Source organism: Bufo gargarizans, chromosome 5 (genome assembly GCF_014858855.1).
Source record: "Bufo gargarizans isolate SCDJY-AF-19 chromosome 5, ASM1485885v1, whole genome shotgun sequence".
Taxonomy (NCBI): domain Eukaryota; kingdom Metazoa; phylum Chordata; class Amphibia; order Anura; family Bufonidae; genus Bufo; species Bufo gargarizans.
The window spans coordinates 442,752,212-442,767,920 of NC_058084.1; the positions used below are offsets into that span (position 1 = coordinate 442,752,212).

General features: G+C 44.5%; 1 protein-coding gene across 1 annotated transcript in view; it reads right to left on the reverse strand.

The window, feature by feature from the left end:
• Positions 1 to 15,709, reverse strand: part of C5H10orf67 (chromosome 5 C10orf67 homolog) — a 180,573-nt gene that overhangs the window by 147,652 nt on the left and 17,212 nt on the right. The window contains exons 2-4 of the mRNA XM_044294761.1: positions 10,946 to 11,066; positions 2,840 to 2,983; positions 72 to 146 (exon numbers count right to left, since the gene is read on the reverse strand). Coding sequence (XP_044150696.1) covers positions 72 to 146; positions 2,840 to 2,983; positions 10,946 to 11,066 — 340 coding nt within the window. The remainder of the gene's footprint in view (positions 1 to 71; positions 147 to 2,839; positions 2,984 to 10,945; positions 11,067 to 15,709) is intronic.

The following is a 15,709-nucleotide window of genomic DNA, read 5'->3' on the forward strand; positions in this document are numbered from 1 at the left end:
CAATTTATCACAAAGAAAAAAATATGACAAACCTGCGGTAACTAGAACCCCCCACTGTACCGTACACTCACCTCATACTCAGACCTAATCACAGCGAGAGCATCGATCAGCTGCTGCTGAAAGCTTTTCCTGAGTGTGGAGACTTTCTATAAATCACAAGCAAAAGGTGGTAGAATTCAGAGGAGAGCACATAACTGCAAGCTACAAATACAATGTAAATGTCAACTAAGATACAGAGGAGCTATAGGAAATAAATTATGGACACTCATTTACAAAAAAATAACGCACCAAGAAAGAAATGTTGGATTGCTGCAACCTGCAAAACTTGCCATGCAGTTATGTCTCAGGCAGGTACAGTATGTAAATTATTAGTGTGGTTTGATTAGACACTGGGTCTTGCCAGAAAAAGGCGTAAAAGTGCTTCCCCTGCTAACTCTCATAGACTACTTTTGGGTAGTGTACCTCTTGACTGCCAGACATGTCTCTATGATATTTTTCCCAGTGGAAAGACTTTGGCCTCATGCACACGACCGTTGTGTGCATCCGTGGCCGTTGTGCCGTTTTCCGTTTTTTTTCGCGGACCCATTGACTTTCAATGGGTCCGTGGAAAAATCTGAAAATGCACCGTTTGGCAGCCGCATCCGTGATCCGTGTTTCCTGGCCGTGAAAAAAATATGACCTGTCCTACTTTTTTCACGGCCAACGGTTCACGGACCCATTCAAGTCAATGGGTCCGTGAAAAATCACGGATGCACACAAGATTGTCATCCGCGTCCGTGATCCGTGTCCGTGATCCGTGTCCGTTTTTTCCTATCATTTCAATGGCAAACTTGACTTAGATTTTTTTTTTCATTTTTCATGTCCGTGGATCCTCCAGAAAACAAGGAAGACCCACGGACGAAAAAACGGTCACGGATCACGGACCTACGGACCCCGTTTTTGCGGACCTTAAAAAAAACGGTCGTGTGCATGAGTCCTTTGAGAGGGGACGAGAAGCCGGATGGTTGTTTCAATGAACTGCCCGTCATTTAGGATGTTCTGACTTAGATGTTAGGAAGTGTTGGGAGCAGTTGTACGTGAGGGCCACACACACAGCCAACAGGCTTTGGATGGTCCAGACAAGCTACCAGTAAAGAAGATGATTTGATCTGCTGGCAAGCACAAGCAGCTCCCGCAGTGTTGTTGTCCACCACCCAGACACAGGTGGCACCTTCATTACACCCCCGTCTCTGCCCAGACCATTTCCAGGCACACAGCGGAAGGAAATTTGGTGTCACGGCTTCCATTACATGTCCTGCCATTGAGCCAATGTCACCTTTGCTGTGGTGTTGTGAATGAGAAACCTGGAGTGCTACGGACTGGAACCGTATCGAATCCCAAACAAATTCAAGTTCTGTTTGGGATTCGACAATGGTCGGGTTCGAGGCCTCATGAAGAGTGCATCAATCCTGCATTTGCTGTGGAGCGACTCACTGTCCCGACTGCTGGAGTGATGATCTGGGGAGCCATCGCATATGACAGTCGGTCACCTCTAGTAGCGATATGAGAGACACTAATAGCTCAGTGATATGTGCAGGACATCCTGCCGCCACGTGTTCCTCTCATGGCAGGGCTTCCAACTGGCATTTTTCAGCAGGATAATGCTCGCCCGCACACAACAAGGGTTTCCCAGGAATGTCTCCTCCAGATTACAACACTTCCTTGGCTGCCCGGTAACCGGATTTATTGTCAATAGAGCATTTATGGGACCAGATGGGAAGCCAGCTTCAGCAACCTACAAGTGCGCAGGATCTACAGGTCCAGCTGCATCATCTGTGGTCAAATATGCCGCAGGATACCAGGAACCTGTATGCCTCCATGCCCAACTGTATCTCATCTTGTATCCAGGCTAGAGGCCGTATCTCATCTTGTATCCAGGCTAGAGGCCGTATCTCATCTTGTATCCAGGCTAGAGGCCGTATCTCATCTTGTATCCAGGCTAGAGGCCGTATCTCATCTTGTATCCAGGCTAGAGGCCGTATCTCATCTTGTATCCAGGCTAGAGGCCGTATCTCATCTTGTATCCAGGCTAGAGGCCATATCTCATCTTGTATCCAGGCTAGAGGCCGTATCTCATCTTGCATCCAGGCTAGAGGCTGTATCTCATCTGGTATCCAGGCTAGAGGCGGTATCTCATTTTGTTTTTCAATGAGTGTATTACCATAGGGCCATATATGGGTATGTTTTACCTTAAAATTAGCAAAAATTGTGCAACATAAAGTGGATGCCGTAAAATTGTGTAGAATACAGTTTTGTAAAACAGTAGGTTGTGATTATTGGCATTATTATGGTTACAAGCCCTACACTCTGCTTGGCTCTATGCAGCATAGTTTAAACAGAAAATTCTTCAAGGTTGGATGTGTTGATGATCTGAATCCCACCAATCATTGGAATTAAGGGGTCGGGCACTAGTAAAAGGGGTATTACCGTTTCAACAAATTTCCCAGGTTTCCAGTATAATTTCTGTTTCAGTTTGCCATTATTCAATTGTCAAAGAACCAAAGACAATCTGTCCTTGTGATGTGACGGACACCAAAGTAGACATCTCATTATAGTCACTATGTATGTGTGCTCTGCCACCTAATAAGTTGTGTGTCCATCACTGGACCATGGACAGGTTTTTATACCCCAGATATAAACAATAAGGATTTCTACTTAATGACCTGAAGTAGAGGAAGCGATACATAAGGAATAGCATAAAACTATATGCACTTGGTGGAGAGAAACCCTAGCACTGAATTGTACCTTAACAGGGGGACGCCCTAAAGTAAAATATACTAGATAACAAGACATGTGTTACCTTCTTGTGAACCATTTCAAGGTCCCGTACGGTGTCATTCATACGATTGTAAAGTTCCAGTGCTTGAGCTTCAATTTTCTGCTCATATTCTGCTTGTAGAAGATTTTTTTGCAGAAGAACCTCTTTCTTCAAGGTGTCAAGAGACTAGAAGATGATAGAACAGAGCATGTGGAAGTCAGACTGAGCCAAATACAACGAGAATTCATATGAATACAGGGAATGCAGGACAGGACTACACAGAGCTTGTTTGTAGTCTGTAACCATGGAGACACTTAGATCTGAATATAGGGAGCTGTAAGCACAAAATGGCAGGAGATTTCCACAATCAAGGTTATTTGCAAAGTTGCTTCAATTGCTAAACAAGAAAAGGGGAAGACGGGGCTCGTGAATACAGCATATACTCATGAGCCCACTTAATTATTTTGCCTAAGCTTTTATCCAGATGGTGCAATATTTTAGTATAATAGCTGATTGGACCTGTCAGTAATATGGCAGTCACCTTGCTGTAAGTGCGTATTCTCCTACCGGATTTATATCTCAGTAGCGCGTAGACAGACAATACCCTCTGATTGGATTCGAGAAGGAAGTAGTTCTCCATGGTTACCTCAAGTAAAAAAAGTTGCACTAAATTTCAGTCTGCTACTCAAACAGAACGATTCCTAACACTCCACAACTTACCTTATCCCTGATTCCTGGCTCTCTTGCCCAGGTCAAGAAAGGAGTTCTGCGACATTTCCTGTCTGCTGCGAGGATGGTTATCCCTAGACATTGGAAGTCCAGCTCTCCACCCACATTGCTTGAATGGTCAAGAGAGCTAGGATTTATATTACGTATGGACAGTGGCGGATTACAATAGGGACATTCGGGTCGGAAGCCCCGAGCCCAGCACCGCTGTGGGGCCCAACGCCGACCCAAACGCCCACATACTGCGACGGGGCACGGGAGCGCATAGCTCCCTGTCCCGTCGCCGATCACCGCCATAGGCTTCAGGCCGCACATAGGCCTGAGGCCTATGCGGTAGTGAAATCCCGGCGCAGGCATGTGCGTAATGACGTCATCGCACGCCTGTGACGGGACGCAGCACTGCCTTATCCCGCCTTCCTCTGCGAGCCTGGCCCTGGACATAGCGTAGGTGAGTATTTAGCTTTTCATTTTTTCTTGTTTTTTTCATGTGCCTACTTTGGGGGACATGTGGGGGGTGGGGGACAAACAGTAGGACATATAAAGAGACTTCGAGTACATGGGGAGGGGGAGAATGTGGGGGCTGTGGGGCCAAATTATTATGGGGGGGGAATACTATGTGGGGACAAATTACTGTGTGGGGGCAAATTATTATGGGAGGGACTACTATGGGAGGGACTACTATGTGGGGGCAAATTACTATATGGGGCAGTGTGGGGGCAAATTACTATGTGGGGGCAAATTACTATGTGGGGGCAGTGTGGGGGCAAATTACTATGTGGGGGCAAATTACTATGGGGACAGTGGGGGTATTCTAGTGTGGGGGGTAATTTCTATGTGGGGACAGTGTGGGGTAATTTCTATGTGGGGACAGTGTGGGGTAATTTCTATGTGGGGACAGTGTGGGGTAATTTCTATGTGGGGACAGTGTGGGGTAATTTCTATGTGGGGACAGTGTGGGGTAATTTCTATGTGGGGACAGTGTGGGGTAATTTCTATGTGGGGACAGTGTGGGGTAATTTCTATGTGGGGACAGTGTGGGGTAATTTCTATGTGGGGACAGTGTGGGGTAATTTCTATGTGGGGACAGTGTGGGGTAATTTCTATGTGGGGACAGTGTGGGGTAATTTCTATGTGGGGACAGTGTGGGTAATTTCTATGTGGGGACAGTGTGGGGTAATTTCTATGTGGGGACAGTGTGGGGTAATTGCTATGTGGGGACAGTGTGGGGTAATTGCTATGTGGGGACAGTGTGGGGTAATTGCTATGTGGGGACAGTGTGGGGTAATTTCTATGTGGGGACAGTGTGGGGTAATTTCTATGTGGGGACAGTGTGGGGTAATTTCTATGTGGGGACAGTGTGGGGTAATTTCTATGTGGGGACAGTGTGGGGTAATTTCTATGTGGGGACAGTGGGGGGAAATTGCTATGTGGGGACAAATTACTATGTGGGAACAGTGTGGTGGAAATTACTATGTAGGGGAAATTACTGTGTTGGGGCAAACTACTATATGGGGGCAGTTTGGGGGAAATTACTATATGGGGGTGTTGCTATTGGGGAGGCACTGTAGGGGCAATTCTATTATTTTTGGGGATACGATACAGGGATTATTGCCTGGAGCACAATAGAGGGTGGTATTATTACTGGGGGTCTCTAGAGGACATTATAGCTGCTGTGGACACTATATGGACATTTGGGGTAATTTATCAAACTGGTGTAAAGTAGAACTGGCTTAGTTGCCCATAGCAGCCAATCAGATTCCACCTTTCATATTTGACAGCTCTTTTGGAAATCCAGTTCTACTTTACACCAGTTTGATAAATGACTCTAATCATGTCTATTAGGGTCACAATTTTTTCAGCAGTATCGTACCTGGGGCATTGGGGACACAACGGGCACAGTATTGGGGGTGGCAGCAGGATGACACTGTGGGGACACCAGGAGGAGGAGGTTGATGGAAAAATTGAGAAATCTAACTTGTCTGTGTTACAAACTGTAGAGACGAGATGCGTCTGAAAGAATTTGCCATGGTGGTCTTTTTTTTTAGTCTAAAGATGTCATATGGCCTAGGAAGAGACTGAGGCGCTCACGAAACACTGCAGCCTCTTCATACCAAAAAAAAAAAAACTAAACTAAAATAGAGGGAGGGGCCCAAGTTGGGTAGACAGCCCCGGGCCTATCATGCACTTAGGCCTCTTTCACACGGGCGTCAGTTTTTTTGCCCGGATAAGAGCCGGGTGCGTTGCGGGAAAATGCGCGATTTTCCCGTGCGAGTGCAAAACATTGTCATGCGTTGCACTCGCGTGAGAAAAATCGCGCATGTTTGGTACCCAAACCCGAACTTCTTCATAGAAGTTCGGGCTTGGGATTGATGTTCTGAAGATTGTATTATTTTCCCTTATAACATGGTTATAAGGGAAAATAATAGCATTCTGAATACAGAATGCATAGTAAACCAGCGCTAGAGGGGTTAAAAAATAAATAAATAATAATTTAACTCACCTTAGTCCACTTGATCACGAAGCCCGGCATCTCCTTGTGTCTCCTCTGCGCTGAACAGGACCTGGGGTGAGCTGCTGCATTAAATAGAGGTTAAGGACCTTTGATGACGTCACTCCGGTCATCACATGGTACGTCACATGATCTTTTACCATGGTGATTCACCATGGTAAAAGACCATGTGATGACCGGAGTGACGTCATCGAAGGTCCTTAACCTCTTTTAATGCAGCAGCTCACCCCAGGTCCTGTTCAGCGCAGAGGAGACACAAGGAGATGCCGGGCTTCGCGATCAAGTGGACTAAGGTGAGTTAAATTATTATTTATTTATTTTTTAACCCCTCTAGCGCTGGTTTACTATGCATTCTGTATTCAGAATGCTATTATTTTCCCTTATAACCATGTTATAAGGGAAAATAATAATGATCGGGTCTCCATCCCGATCGTCTCCTAGCAACCGTGCGTGCAAATCGCACGGCATCCGTACTTGCTTGCGGATGCCTATCCGATTTTCACACACCCCATTCACTTCTATGGGGCCTGCGTCACGTCAAAAATCGGACAATATAGAGCATGCTGCGATTTCAACTGAACGCACAAGTGATGCGTTAAAAACAACGCTCATGTGCACAGCCCCATAGAAATGAATGGGTCAGGATTTAGTGCGGGTGCCATACGTTCGCCGCACGGATCGCACCCGCACGGAAAACTTGCCCGTGTGAAAGGGGCCTTAATCCGCCCCTGCGTATGGAAGAGTTGATAGCAAACGAGCAAGAAAGAGCTGAATCCTTTGCCCGTAGCTGTGACCGCCTACTTCAGTTTCTGGACTCATCGGAATTTGTTGACTTACTAGGAGCGAAATGAGTTTTAGAACTATATATTATAAGATCTCTCACAGTATCTTTAGGTCAGGTCCATTTGTTTTAACATCTCTCAATGTTGTCTTCCCCTCCACCCCCCTCCTTTCTTGCGTCTCTTTGTTCCCCCCATGTTATTGTCTTACTAAATGGTGATAATTTCCAGTGAGATAAACGTATAGCCACAAGGAATATACTGAGATCCCTAATTGGCTACATAGGCCACAATGCTTCATGGATAGTGTTTAACGTGGATACAATGATGCAAGTGAGTCTATATCTGTATTCACTTTTTGATGATTGTACACATTCTTTATATTTGTATTAATAACAACTTTCTCATTGTTACTTTATGCGCTGGACCCTAATGGTTACAATGTAATATTTTTGTACGTCAATTGTCACTATTAATTTTTGAAATTGGTAATTCCAATAAACTCAGAGTAAACATAAATTTCAGTCTGCAACCTTTCTTTCTTCACTCATTTTCAGACTTTTCCCATGTGGTCTTGTCCCTTCCAGTAATACTTGTTGGATCTGTGTGTCCAGGATGCTGCTGAAGTCTCCTGTAAACTGACTTGTGTGTGCTTTCCTCCTTATCTACACAGCTTGTGTTAGGCTACTTTCGCACTTGCGTCATGGACGGATCCGTTCAGAAAATACAACCATCTGCATCCGTTCAGAACGGATCCATTTGTATTATCTTTAACATAGCCAAGACTGATCCGTCTTAAACACCATTGAAAGTCAATGGAGGACGAATCTGTTTTCTATTGCGCCAGATTGTGTCAGTGAAAACGGATCCGTCCCCATTGACATACATTGTGTGGCTCAGTTTCATCAGACGGACGCAGCGTTTTGGTGTTAGTCTCCAAAGCGGAATGGAGACTGATTGGAGCCAAACTGATGCTTTCTGAGCGGATCCTTTTCCATTCAGAATGCATTAGAATGCAAACTGATCCGTTTTGGACCGCTTGTGTGAGTCCTGAACGGATCTCACAAACAGAAAGCCAAAACACGAGTGTCAAAGTAGACTAAGCTGTCCTCCTTGCATCATTTTCCCCTTCTCCAGACCGCTGTGCACAACCTCCTGCTGCCATCTCTAAGGGCTCAAGCATGCGATTGTATGTATTTTGCGGTCCTCAAAATAACCAGATGACATCCGTTTTTTTGGGGCGGATCCATTGTTACAATGCCTGTCTTTGTCTGCAAAACGGACAAGAATAGGACATGTTCTATTCTTTTGTGGAACCGACATGCGGATATACAGACATGGAATGCAAATGAAGACCTTTCAGTTTTTTCTGTGGCTCCATAGAAATGAATGGCTCCACATACGAGCCGCAAAAAAAAACACGGAACGGACATGCACAAAAAATAAGTTTGTGTGCATGAGCCCTAACACTGAGGGAAGGTAGGTGGAGATCAGAGAGCTGTCAGAAACAGGAGCAAAGCTCTGATACATTATGTCAGATTTCATAGCACTAGCAGCTGCATGTAGGACTTACTGCAGAAGCAGAGAGGTAGGAAATTAATAATGATAACTATTTAGAAAGTTGCTTAATTTTGCATTTAGGAAAAAAATAAACATAAAAAAAATATTAAAATATCCTTTCATTAAAAAAAACCTGTAAAATAAAATAGAAAAACATTCATTCTAAAAAGATGTTAATTGGAGATTTATATACCTGCATATGGGTAAGGCTTAGTTCACACGAACGTGTGTGATCTGTGGCCGTATTGCGGCCCGCAAATCGCGGGTCGCAATACACGGCCACAGTTCCGTGTGCATTCCGATTCACGGATGCGGACCCATTCACTTCAATGGGTCCGCAAATCCGGAATAGCGGAACGGCCGCACGGGACGGGACCCCTCGGAAGCACTACGGAGTGCTTCCGTGGGGTTACGTCCCGTACCTCCGTTCCGCAAAAAGATAGAACATGTCCTATCTTTTAGCGGAACGGGCAGATCGCGGACCCATTAAAGTGAATGGGTCCGCGATCCGATGCGGCTGACCTACGGCCGGCGATCGTGCATTGCGGCCCGCTGTTTGCGGCCCGCAGCACGAGCACGGGTCACACACGTTCGTGTGAACTCGGCCTAAGACTGCAATAGTGGACATAATTGGTAAAAGTGAGTATTTTAAATGATAATTTGAATTTGAACTGATATAAAGCGAAGCACAAAGGATAACTGAAGATAACATCAGAAATATGATGCAACTGTAGGATTATATATTAGAACTAGAGATGAGTGAATTTCATATTTTCAAATCCGTTCACGCTTTATTTACTGGTAAAAGGTGAATTGCATTATGGATTCCGTTATCACGGACCATAAGGCCTCTTTCAGACGGGCGTTGCGGAAAAAGGTGTGAGTGCGTTGCAGGAACATGCGCGATTTTTCAGCGCGAGTGCAAAACATTGTAATGCGTTTTGCACGCGCGTGAGAAAAATCGGCATGTTTGGTACCCAAACCTGAACTTCTTCACAGAAGTTTGGGCTTGGGATCGGTGTTCTGTAGATTGTATTATTTTCCCTTATAACATGGTCATAATGGAAAATAATAGCATTCTGAATACAGAATGCATAGTACAATAGCGCTGGAGTGGTTAAAAAAAAAAGAAATAATAATTTAACTCACCTTAATCCACTTGATCGCGCAGCCCGGCTTCTCTTCTGTCTTCTTTTTTGCTGTGTGCAGGAAAAGGACCTGTGGTGACGTCACTCCGGTCATCACATGGTCCATCACATGACCCATCACCATGGTAAAAGATCATGTGACGGACCATGTGATGACCAGAGTGACGTCACCACAGGTCCTTTTCCTGCACACAGCAAAAAAGAAGACAGAAGAGATGCCGGGCTGCGCGAGCAAGTGGATTAAGGTGAGTTAAATTATTATTTCTTTTTTTTTAACCCCTCCAGCGCTATTGTACTATGCATTCTGTATTCAGAATGCTATTATTTTCCCTTATAACCAAGTTATAAGGGAAAATAATAATGATCGGGTCTCCATCCCGATCATTTCCTAGCAACCATGCGTGAAAATCACACCGCATCCGCACTTGCTTGCGGATGCTTGCGATTTTCACGCAACCCCATTCACTTCTTTGGGGCCTACGTTGCGTGAAAAACGCAGAATATAGAACAGGCTGCGATTTTCACGCGACGCACAAGTGATGCGTGAAAATCACCGCTCGTGTGCACAGCCCCATAGAAATTAATGGGTCCGGATTCAGTGTGGGTGCAATGCGTTCAACTCACGCATCGCATCCGCGCGGAATACTCGCCCGTGTGAAAGGGGACTAATGAAATTCTATGATGGAATGCCTAAAGCCTCTTTCACACGAGCGTCACGGATTAGGTCCGGATGCGTTCAGGGTGCATTCAGTGAAACTCGCACCATTTTGCAAGCAAGTTCAGTCAGTTTTCTCTACGATTGCGTTCAGTTGTTCAGTTTTTTCAGCGTGGGTGCAATGCGTTTTGATGCGTTTTTTTACACGCGTGATAAAAAACTGAAGGTTTACAAACAACATCTCCTTGCGGATGCAATGCGTTATTCATTCATTTCTATGGGGCCAGGGCTGCGTGAAAAACGCAGAATAAAGAACATGCTGCGATTTTCACGCAACGCAGAACTGATGTGTGAAAAAACAATGCTCATGTACACGAACCCATTGAAATGAATGGGTCAGGATTCAGTGCAGGTGCTATGCGTTCACGTCACGCATTGCACCCGCGCGGAAATCTGGCTCGTGTGAAAGGGGCCTAACGGAATGTCTTTAGAGGCTTCCGTTATTCATTCCCTCATAATAGAAGTCTATGGCCTGCATAACAGATCCGTCCCCCGCATAATGGAAACGGGACGGATCCGTTTTGCAGCCCACAGACTTCTATTATGACGGAATTCCGTTAGAGAATTGCGTTATGGTCTGTGGTAACAGAATCCATAACGCAATTCACCTTTTACCAGTAAACGAAGCGAGAACGAATTTCACAACCTGAAATTCGCTCATCTCTAATTAGTACATTTTTGCATTGTCTATGTTCTTCCCGGAGATCTGACCTGTGTAAGAGACTGTATCACACTCGTCAGCTCCTTCATCTCAACCACTTCGTTCACGTCAGTCTGTGTAGAATGATCCAATTCATAGAGGCCGACTCTAAGTTGATTGGAGATTGACTGCCTGCAATTTAAAAAAAAATGTTGTTAAGGCCTCATATACACAACCTTTGTTTTCGGACCACATCCAATCTGCATTTTTTGTGGAACGGACTTATTCATTTCAAAGGGGCCGCAAAAAATGTGGACTGCACACCGTGTGCTGTCTGCATCCGTATGTCCGTTCTGCAGTCCCGCAAAAAAGATAGAACATGTCCTTTACTTGTCCATTTTGCGGACAAGAATAGGCATTGTTCCAATGGATCCACAAAAAAATAAAATAAAAATGCAACACGGTTATCCGAATTTTTTGCAAATCTGCGTTTTTACGGCATAATAGCTCAGTGCCCGTGCTGTGGACCGCAAATAGTGGTCCGCAGTGCACGGCACTGGCTGTGTGCACTCCGTTTTCAGATGCGGACCCATTGACTTGAATGGGTCCGCGATCCGCAATATACATCCAAAGATAGAACATGTTCTATATTTTTGTGATGCGGAGGCACAGACCCGAAAGCCCATGGAAAACGCTTTGTAGTGCTTCCGTGAGCTTGGAAGATAGGTGAAGTCCTATGTTGCGGATCGTTGACCCATTCGAGTCAATGGGTCCGCATCCGCACCACGGAGTGCACATGGCTGTGCCAGTATATTGCGGACCGACTGTTTATGGTCCGCAATACGGGCAAGTGGTCCTTACACTTATGTGCATAAGCCCTAAGACTGAGGCTAGAGTACTATTCTTGTCTGCAGATTTTGTAATAATAAACCTTATTATATGGCGCCAGCATTTTCCACAGCACTTTACAATCAGAGGATACACATACAGACTCATTCAAACATTACATAGTAAAAAAAAACAAATCAACAATTCAAACAAGAGGCGTGAGGGTCCTGCTCCCTACAGTCTATAATCTACTCCACAAATTGTCACAGATTTCTCCACAGATCCAATGCCAGTTTTCAAATTTGAAACCCGTGAACAGGAGAGAGGAAAAAACTGTTTCAGACACCTTTGATGGTGGATTAGCTCCCTTTGGAACAAAGGATTTCCCCCATCATCTGTTGTTAAAGGACAGTTGGGACCCACACATTAATCGGTCAGTCACGCCAAACTCAAGGGGTTAGGCCACCATTAATGTGTATAGAGACCTTCTTTGATCCTAATTTTGGAGCGTTTCTGCCTAAAAAAAAACTAAAAAAATGCCTTTAAACTGCCTCCTATTCATTTTAATGGAAAGAAGCACTTGTTGTGGAAACAAGAAGCAGCATGCCCTATCTTGGGGCAGAATCTGAGCTAAATATCCCATTGAAATGAATGGAAGCGTCAAATAACAACTCTGTGTGCGTCCATACTTTTTTTGTGTTTTCTGTGCGTTTTTTGGGGTGGATCCATGGCAAAAACCACAAGCTGAAAATTCAGGATTACTCACCGGTAACCGTTTTTCCATGAGCCCATGACAGCACCCTTGAGAGACCGCCTCCATCCAGGACAGGAAACAGGAACTTTCTTGGAGAGCTCTTAAGTAGTGATGAGCGAACTTGTGTTTTAAGTTCGGCGTCTAAAGTTCGGGTTCGGGTTAGCGGAGAATCCTGATATGGATTCCGAATTCCGTTGTGGTCCGTGGTAGCGGAATCAATAATCGGCCATTATTGATTCCGCTACCACGGACCACAACGGTATTCGGAATCCATATCGGGATTCTCCGCTAACCGGAAGCCGAACTTTAGACGGCGAACTTAAAACAGAAGTTCGCTCATCACTACTCTTAAGGAGGGGCTCTGCTCCTGTAGCACCAGTCAATTGCGAGAACTTGTCCTAAACACACTTTTTTGGGGGGGACTTTGCACCCCTTTTATTTATTTAATTGAATTTGTATTTACATAAGTATGTCATGAATATGAAACTGAAACATAGGGTGGGAATAAATCCCAGGTGCTGTCATGGGTTCATGGAAAAACGATTACCGATAAGTAATCCGGAATTTCCCCTACGCCCATGACAGAACCCTTGAGAGACGACTAGAATAGAACCAGTTTAGGGGGGGGGGGGAACGCTACCACTTGTAACACTTCCTCCCGAAGGATAGACGATCATTAGAGTCTAAATCTAACTTGTAGTGACGAAAAAAAGTACATGGAGACTTCCATGTAGCTGCCCTAGAAATTTGCTCTAAAGATGCATTGGCCCTTTCTGCCATGAAATAGAAATGAATCTGGTTGAATGAGCACCGAAACCCGAGGGGGGAGTTTCAACCACTGAGGAATAGGCCAAAACGATAGCCCTTACTATCCATCTGGCTAGGGTTCTAGATGAAACCTTATTACCCCTGTTTTTTCCACCAAACTATACAAAAAGCCTAGAGGATTTCCTCCACTGACTGGTGACATTCAGATAATGAGACAGGCATCTTTTAACGTCTAGACAATGGTGCCTCCTTTCCTTCTCATTCTTAGGGGATTGACACAAAGATGGGAGAACAATAAAAGAGAGACCACTTTGGGCAAAGAAGATGGGTCCGGTTTAACCACTTAAGGACCACAGGTTTATACCCCCCTAGTGACCAGGCCCTTTTTTACAAATCGGCACTCCACAATTTTAGCGGTTTATTGCTCGGTCATGCAACTTACCACCCAAATGAATTTTACCTCCTTTTCTTCTCACTAATAGAGCTTTCATTTGGTGGTATTTCATTGCTGCTGACATTTTTACTTTTTTTGTTATTAATCAAAATTTAACTATTTTTTTGCAAAAAAATGTCATTTTTCACTTTCAGTTGTAAAATTTTGCAAAAAAAACGACATCCATATATAAATTTTTCGCTAAATTTATTGTTCTACATGTCTTTGATAAAAAAAAAATGTTTGGGTAAAAAAAAAAATGGTTTGGGTAAAAGTTATAGCGTTAACAAACTATGGTACAAATATGTGAATTTCCGCTTTTTGAAGCAGCTCTGACTTTCTGAGCACCTGTCATGTTTCCTGAGGTTCTACAATGCCCAAACAGTAGAAAAAACCCACAAATGACCCCATTTCGGAAAGTAGACACCCTGAGGTATTCGCTGATGGGCATAGTGAGTTCATAGAACTTTTTGTTTTTTGTCACAAGTTAGCGGAAAATGATGATTTATTATAATTTTTTTTTTTTTCTTACAAAGTCTCATATTCCACTAACTTGTGACAAAAAATAAAAACTTCCATGAACTCACTATGCCCATCACGAAATACCTTGGGGTGTCTTCTTTCCAAAATGGGGTCACTTGTGGGGTAGTTATACTGCCCTGGCAATTTAGGGGCCCAAATGTGTGAGAAGAACTTTGCAATCGAAATGTGTAAAAAATGACCGGTGAAATCCGAAAGGTGCTCTTTGGAATGTGTGCCCCTTTGCCCACCTAGGCTGCAAAAAAGTGTCACACATCTGGTATCGCCGTACTCAGGAGAAGTTGGGGAATGTGTTTTGGGGTGTCATTTTACATATACCCATGCTGGTTGAGAGAAATATCTTGGCAAAAGACAACTTTTCCCATTTTTTTATACACAGTTGGCATTTGACAAAGATATTTATATCACCCAGCATGGGTATATGTAAAATGACACCCCAAAACACATTGCCCAACTTCTCCTGAGTACGGCGATACCAGATGTGTCACACTTTTTTGCAGCCTAGGTGGGCAAAGGGGCCCACATTCCAAAGAACACCTTTAGGATTTCACCGGCCATTTTTTACAGATTTTGATTTCAAACTACTTCGCACACATTAGGGCCCCTAAATTGCCAGGGCAGTATAACTACCCCACAAGTGACCCCATTTTGGAAAGAAGACACCCCAAGGTATTCCGTGAGGGGCACTGCGAGTTCCTGGAATTTTATTTTTTTTGTCAAAAGTTAGTGGAATATGAGACTTTGTAAGGAAAAAAATAAAAAATAAATAAATCATCATTTTCCGCTAACTTGTGACAAAAAATAAAAAATTCTAGGAACTCGCCATGCCCCTCACGGAATACCTTGGGGTGTCTTCTTTCCAAAATGGGGTCACTTGTGGGGTAGTTATACTGCCCTGGCAATTTAGGGGCCCAAATGTGTGGTAAGTAGTTTGAAATCAAAGGCCCAGATTCAAGAAGCACTTGCGCGGGAACAAGTGTGATTTGCGCCGCGCAAGTACTGATTTGCTCCTATGCAAATTTGCGGCTGATTCTGTAAACCAGTTAAGCCTGAAATGCGGCCATTTTCCCGCGCACGCAGCCTAGCTGTTCCTGCGCAATTTTCGTGCAATTTTGCGCGGGGTGTAAGTTGCGCCTTCATGGAATTCCCTCAGCGAATATGCAAATTAGGTACTGCCGATGATTCAGAAACATGCGCGTGTGATGCGCATCTTGCGCTGGAAGCGTGCAAGCTTTTTTCCCTGGGCAAACTTGCTCCTGTTAAAAGCAGGGGCAAGTTAGCAAAAGATGGCCAAATGTCATCCCAGGTACGCACTTCATTACCCAGGGCATTGATGTCCAGGGCAATGGCTTCATATATAGCCCTCCTTTGGGCAATGGTGGTGTTTGCCCGCTGGGCACCATATAGGACTTCCTTATGCTGCTGGAGTGCAGCAATCAGGATGTCCATCTCTGCAGCCACAAAGTTGGCCTTCCTTATTTTGGTCCCTTTGGGAGGTGCCATGTCTTGCAA